Source organism: Zeugodacus cucurbitae, chromosome 6 (genome assembly GCF_028554725.1).
Source record: "Zeugodacus cucurbitae isolate PBARC_wt_2022May chromosome 6, idZeuCucr1.2, whole genome shotgun sequence".
NCBI classification, from domain to species: Eukaryota; Metazoa; Arthropoda; class Insecta; order Diptera; family Tephritidae; genus Zeugodacus; species Zeugodacus cucurbitae.
In genome coordinates this window covers 15,162,122-15,169,727 of record NC_071671.1, presented here as the reverse complement: position 1 = coordinate 15,169,727, position 7,606 = coordinate 15,162,122, and the positions used below count along the sequence as shown (strand labels likewise).

Below are 7,606 nucleotides of genomic sequence, written 5' to 3'. Positions count from 1 at the left end.
AAATGTATACGTCTCGGTGAAAGAAAGAGAACACCACACTTCAAATCATCCAGTAGAACAAGACGTTATCGGAATAAATCATCGACAGTACAAAAATCTAACATCTGTAATAGTTTTGCATAATGTGATACCAGAAAAAATGTCTAATCATCATATTAATCACGATTTTTGTGTAAAAGCAGGTACAACATGCCGAGTATTAGTCGCAAATTCTTATTGATTTTTGTTGTACAAACATTTTTCTGCGAAGTGAAAACATGTTTGTGGAATTAAATTAATATAAAATATTTAAATGTTCTCATTACTCTAAAAAAAACAACGCCTAAAGGCTGCCGCTGCTTTTTTCAAGATGACCAAAATAGAGTGTAATGTTACCGATAAAATGTTGCTACGTCTGAAGGCGGTGAAACGGGACGTTACTGAAGCGACAGTTCGCGCGCAGCTACTAAGAAAATTTTACAATTGCAATGTAACTCAAAATGAGCATTAATTTGACATTGTCGTATATCTTCAAAATTTATAGTTATAAATATTAATATTTTCAGTTGCATATTGAACTGCTGCGCAAGTACAACTACTATCAGCTCTTTTTTATCAATAAAACCAATCACACGTGTCCTTATGATGTCGGTTGTAACATAAAATTTTTGTGGACTTAATCCTCGCTTATATATGTTGAATCTTTCAGGGCGAGTTCATAGTCGATCGCTTCAGGCCATTGCATACAAACTTGATGCTACCGCTTCCCACCGGTGATTACCTCATTAAATTTCTCTTTTACAACTCAAACGCTATGGCATTCCAGTTATTTGTGTGGTTTGGCTTCAAGGAATTAGAAAAATTGGAAAATCGCACTAAAGTGGAATGTTTTCAAAAGTCGCTACATTAATAATTTCTGTTTTGTTACTTTTACCGGTAATGTTTTAAAAAAATAATCTCTACATCAGGAAAGCTTGATGGGAATTTATTATTATATTACTTATTTCTTTTTTTTGAAAAACCTGTCATATTCTACAGCGCATTTCTCCTTATTATCCATTTTTTGCTGTGTTGTTGTGTTTATGGTTATAATTCGACTATCGAAACACACTCGACACAAAGGTCGAAGGTCGAAGAAAACGTATACGTATGCGTTTAACCGCAAAACATCAAAGCCATTGACCAGCACCACCATCACCTTGGTCCAGCGGCAAGCTGTCAAGCCAACAGCGTATTCACCAAACCGTAAACATAACCGCCAACCCATGCAACCGCAAACTAAGTTGAGCTCACAGAGAAACCAGCAAAAAAATCCCCACATCACACTAGCGCAAAAGGGTAAGCATCCTTCCTGAATGCTCACACACACATACGTTTGAGGTGTATAACCCAATCGATTGCTCAGGCGACCATACAGGCTTGCGCATATTCTGCAGCTTAATCCTTTTCATATTCGCTACTGAGTTTATTTGGTCACCAATCAATAAAAAGTATAAATTGAATTTTTGAGCCACTTCTCTGCTCAGGGTTCTGAACAAAACTGTAAGTTTATTATTTCATGTTATGAGAGTTGAGTGTTTGTTCTATAAGCCAGTGGGATTTATGAAATTTTCGAAAATTTAAAAGTTTTGCTCTTTTCAAAATTTTAAATACAAATTTTTGCGCATTTTTCATAGAGTATAAACTTTATTATACCAGATTAAGTAACTTATACCAATTCTTTTTCGATCGCTACTATCAAATGTTGGGCTTCTTTAGACAATAAGGAATATTGAAGAACACAACACACTCATATAAATTTAACCATCCAGTTTAGTTAAATGAAATAGAATTTAAATAAATTTAATATTTATGAAATTAAATCGCAATACATGGCAATTGCACCGTATTGACGCTCCAAATACTTATGAACTTATTAATACCATGAGTAAATATCCAATTATCGATCATATGGTTATATTATGTGTGTGGATAATACGCAATTAATGGAAAATTCCATTGGTGACCATTTCAAATTGTTGTTTTTATACCAATGTAGAACCCGGAAAAATAAATGGCATAAAAACATAATTGACAATATTGTAAGCCAGTTAGATAAGCCAGCAAATGATGAAAAATTAATAACAAGTAAGGAAAGGCTATGTTCGGCTGCAACCGAACATTTTATACTCTCGCAATTTAACCAATAATTGATTTTAATAATTTTTGGAACAGAGACACACTATTAGAAGAAAACAATTTCCTCTGAATTAAATTGAGATATCTGAGAGATTTACCCATATTTTCGGTTAAAATTTATCTTTAGGCACTGAGTTCAACATGTTCGATATCTGGGGCCTTGTAAAGTTATAGTCCGTTTTCGACAATTTTTTCACAAGTGATGCCACAGATCATATACTGTATTTGTGTAAAGTTTTATATCGCTATCATCATTGGTTCCTAATGTATATATTATAAAGTGAAGGATTCAGATGGAATTCAAAATTGAGTTATAAAGAAAGTAGTCGTGGTTGTGAACCGATTTCATCCATTTTCCACACATGTCATCAGGGTGTCAATAAAATATTATATACCGAATTTCATTCGAATCTGTCGAGTAGTTCCTGAGATATGGTTTTTTTTACCCATAAGTGGGCGATGCCACGCCCATTTCCCATTTTGTAAAAAGATCTGAGTGCAGCTTCCTTCTGCTATCATTTCTGTGAAATTTTGTGTTTCTGACGTTTCTCGTTAGTGAGTTAACGCACTTTTAGTCATTTTCAACCTAACCTTTGTATGGGAGGTGGGCGTGATTATTATCCGATTTCTTTCATTTTTTGACTGAATAAGGAAACGGCGAAAAGAAATGACTGCAGAAAGTTTGGTTTATATAGCTTTATTGGTTTGCAAGATATATATAAAAAACCTATTTGGGGGCGGGGTCACGCCCACTTTTCCAAAAAAATTACATTCAAATATGCCCCTCCCTAATGCGATCCTATGTTCCAAATTTTATTTTCATAACTTTATTTATGGCTTAGTTATAGCTCTTTATGTGTTTTTGGTTATCGCCATTTTGTGGGCGTGGCAGTGGTCCGATTCTGCCCATTTTCGTATTCCAAGTTTCATTAAGATATCTCAATTTTTACTCAAGTTACAGCTTGCACGGACGGACAGACGGCCAGACGGACGGACGGACAGACAGACATCCGGATTTGAACTTTACTCATCACCCTGATCACTTTGGTATATATAACCCTATATCTAACTCGTTTAGTTTTAGGACTTACAAACAACCATTAGGTGAACAAAACTATAATACTCTCTTTAGCAACTTTTGTTGCGAGAGTATAAATATTTCCTCTAAATTAAGTTAAGATACCTGTGAGATTTACCGAAATTTTCGGCGAAAAATTACCATGGGGTACTGAATTCTTAATATTCGATATTCGGGGCTTTAAAAAGTTATAGTCCGATTTCGACAATTTTTTCACAAGTGATGCCACAGATCATATACAGTATTTGTGTAAAGTTTTATTTCGCTCTCTTTATTGATTCCTTATGTATATCTTATAAAGTGAAGGAATAAGATGGAGTTCAAAACTGAGTTACATGGGAAGTTGTCGTGGTTGTGAACCGATTTCATCCATTTTCCACACGTGTCATCAGAGTGTCAAAAAAATGTTATATACCGAATTTCATTCGAATAGAGATATGGTTTTTGGCCCATAAGTGGGCGATGCTACGCCCATTTTCCATTTTGTAAAAAAATCTGAGTGCAGCGTTTCTTCTGTAAAATTTAGTATTTCTGACGTGTTTCGTTAGTGAGTTATCCCACTTTTAGTAATTTTCAACCCAACCTTTGTATGGACTGTATTAGGAAGTGGCTAAAGAAAACGACTGCAGAAAGTTTGGTTTATATAGCTCTATTGGTTTGCGAGATATGTACAAAAAACCTATTTGGGGGCGTAGCCACGCCCGGATTTTGACTTGTCTCGTCACCCTGATCATTTTTATATATATAACCCTATATCTAACTCGTTTACTTTTATGAGTTACAAACAACCGTTATGTGAACAAGACTATAATACTCTCTTTTGTTGCGAGAGTATAAAAAAGACAATATGGGAATAGTGGGACAAATTTATTTCACACACGTTAATGAACTATAAATTAAAAAATGTCAAGATCTGCTAGCCATATATCGACAGGAAATTCTTTGGAACTAATTTCGTCAAATAAACGTTACCCGAAAAATAGAGATTTCGTATTAAAGTATTTCCAAATTAGCAGAGGTGGATATTTCTCACATCTAGTTGCTTTTTTAATACTTTTTGGTTAGACAATTTTTACATTTGCTCCACCGTCCGCATTTCACTCTAAGCACTGTCTACTTTACATATGTACGTCTATATTAATTTATAACGAAATTTAATCTCGATAAACTAAAAGCTAAGTGTTATTCACAGCAACTGAAATGGTTAACCGCGGTGATATTATCGATCGGCGTTCGGTAGCAAAGTCTAAGTTTTAATTTGAACTACTTATTATCTGAAAATAGCGCGACATTTCAATTAAATTTTCATATTTTTCGATATTTTTCGATATTTGTTGATTTTATTAATATTTGAATTTTGTTGCTTTTTATAAACAAATTATGAAACCTTTGTTGTTTTTGTACTATTAATGGCATTTTAATTGTTTGGCTTATATTATTTTATACAAATTCTTATTAATGGCATGGCGTGCCCAACAGACGTGCTCGTATTAATCCCACCCAGATGGCGGCGCGCAATATCTTCACCTTCGGGTTTATTAAATGCATTATTCGTCCAACCATCATCGACGGCCTTCTTCATTTCAGCAGACATGTTAGTGGGTAAAACAACGGGTTTACCCATTTCACCGGGCACATCCTTGGGTGGAGATGGCTATACGAGGACGACTTTGTCTGAAAATAAAAAAATATTATTTAGTAAAAACTGTAGATTTTATATAAATTCATAAGTTAGATCAAATTTTCTTTCAATATTGAAGTTACATTAAATAATTCAATAAATTTTATAAATATATGCCATCTTTAATAACTCTAATACTTCCACAAATCTACTAATTTATAATTTCTAATTGTGTTCTCAGACGCTTGTCTCATATTTCTTCCGTAAATACGTATAGACAGCGCCCAAAAATATTTTAAAACGAATGTTGCCTAGAAGGAACATATAATCAGTTAACAATAATCTATACACTTTCTGGAAAGCCTTATCCTTAAATGCCCTTCAAAATGCGCACGTATTAGAGATCACAACAACAAATAATATGAACCCTAACAACCGCACACAAATGCACACTTGACGAGCCCAAATGCCAGCATTTATCCCATAAACTTGAAAGATCGAAGCTAAGGAAGGTAAGGTAAGAACATTTGTTGCATGCTGTGCATTTTGTTGGACAAAGCGGGAGAACAGAAGCAAATACACACAAATGGATTTTCTCAGAACTATTAAGTCTAAATAAATACAGTATGTATGCAGCTGGGTATGAGGCTGTGCCGCTGTGCAAGGATGCAAATATTGCCAATGGCAAGCGCCGAGCAGCGCAAATATCAATACAATTTCGGTCCATTTAAAAGAACAACAGCGATACAAAGTGGAAACACACTTATATACATATGTGAAACAGGCAAGCGGAAATTTAATATGTATGTCTGCCATTGAAAGCGTGTCGCGGCAGGATATTGCAATGCATTCTGAACCGGCGGGAGAAAAATGCGGGGAAGCAGCATTAAGTTGTATTAGTGTGGTAAATAGGAAATTAAAAGTTGTGAAGTGTGTGCCAAAGCGGATTTTGATTAATAGAACACGGAAAGTTTCAACAAATTACAGTAAGGTAAGATACTATTTCTGCTGAAATAAGGTCTTTGGGCTCAATATAATAGAATATTGTACAGAAATGGCAATTTTGATGCGCAGATGGAAATATAATTAATTAAATCAAATAAATCAACCACACTGAAAAGCGGAGAAATTAAAAATATATATGTCGTTGGGGGATATTTAATACAGTACTTTTAAATATTACAATACAACATCAATTATATGCGAGAAACCCGCTGCCTTAGGGTGCCTGCAGAGTGGACGATCAAAGCCGAGCCGAGCGTAAAGCTGATTTCGATCAGCGCTTTTAAATTTTTGATACCGCAGAGTGTGTGGTTAGTGCTGAATACCGGGAGGAACTTGTTGTTATACACATTGGTTCTTTTGGCTTTTAATCTTTATATGTTTGCATAAAGATTTAAAAATGTATGACTAAAAATTGTTTATATGTGTCCGAATTAAAACAAAAACATTAGATTATATTATTGATTGAAAAAATATATTTACATATTTGTTCACTAAATTGCATGTTACTATTCAAATCAAGTGAATAAATACAATGTAAAGCGCGAGTCAGCGCCGAAAAGCACTTCCAAACTGTTTTCTTCGCGTTGATCAGAGTTACGCTCGGCTTCCACTCTTTGCTACTTGTGTGAATTCGTATGAAAATGCATGCGTACAGCTTTGAAGCTTATTTCCCACATTCATCAGCGTTACGCTCGGCTCTGAGCGTCCTCTCTGCAGGTACCCTTATAAATGATGTCATAAACTATCAGCTACTAATTATTTATGCTACTGTTGAGTTTTACACACTCTCCAACAAACATGGCATTTATGCAACTCATAAAGAGTGCATAATTTTTGGAATTTGCGCATACTGACTAAGACGTGAGCAACCGCATTCGGCGAACACATTTTGGTAATCTGCAAAATAATTTTGAGAAAAAGCTTGACGAGTTCACGCAGTTCAGCAAAATTTATTAGCAGATTCTCAAAATAGTACGGTTTCACGTTCCAGCTACTTGTGATATCTCGCTTTCTCGATGCTACGAAGTAAAAGCAACACATACAACGGTGCTACTTTCCATGTAGAACATGTGGAAACTCTCTTACTCTTATTTACTCTCATAACAGTTCGAAGCGGTACTAATGAATCTTTCTCACACTAAGATGTACCGAAATATCTCAATAATACCCAAAATGTATTATACTGGTTCATATTTCTTTCCTTATTTCTCATTTACCGAATTTACTAACATTTCTACTTCCACTTCATATTATCACCCTTACATCGTACCGGAATTTATATAGCTTACAACTATTTGGTGCGGGCAATACCCTTTGTAAAGTTTCACTTGATAACAAAATTTAATGAAATGGGTTCATACTTCTTCCAGCTGTCCTGTGCCAAAAAAGAAGTTATCGCCCTATCTAATTAACTTTTTATCGTTTATACATATGAAACAAAATGCGCAATATTTAAATAAAGCTGCGTGAAAATATTACATTTAATATATTGTAATATGATACCGAATAGGACAGAAATCGGTACACAACAACTTTAGTCTCTATATACTGAACTGTATCAATTTCCAACTTCCGGTTAACATTAAGACGTTTATTTTGGTAAGTGATTAAAATGTCTGGATAAAAACTTGTGAGCTTATTACAATATAGAGTCTGCCAAAAATTAACGAAATCATGCTATATATTCACCTGGGATTCATATAACATCTGAATCCATATCCGATAGATTGTTTTAAGATGAATAT

The 7,606-nt window shown here is 34.5% G+C and overlaps 1 protein-coding gene across 1 annotated transcript; it reads left to right on the top strand.

Annotated features, from left to right (window-relative positions):
* Positions 1 to 349: 349 nt before the first annotated feature.
* Positions 350 to 1,565, top strand: LOC128922889 (uncharacterized). Its single transcript, XM_054235276.1, has 3 exons — positions 350 to 469; positions 546 to 626; positions 689 to 1,565. Exons 1-3 carry the CDS (start codon positions 350 to 352, stop codon positions 887 to 889), a joined length of 402 nt encoding a protein of 133 aa, XP_054091251.1. The 3' UTR covers positions 890 to 1,565.
* Positions 1,566 to 7,606: the final 6,041 nt, after the last annotated feature.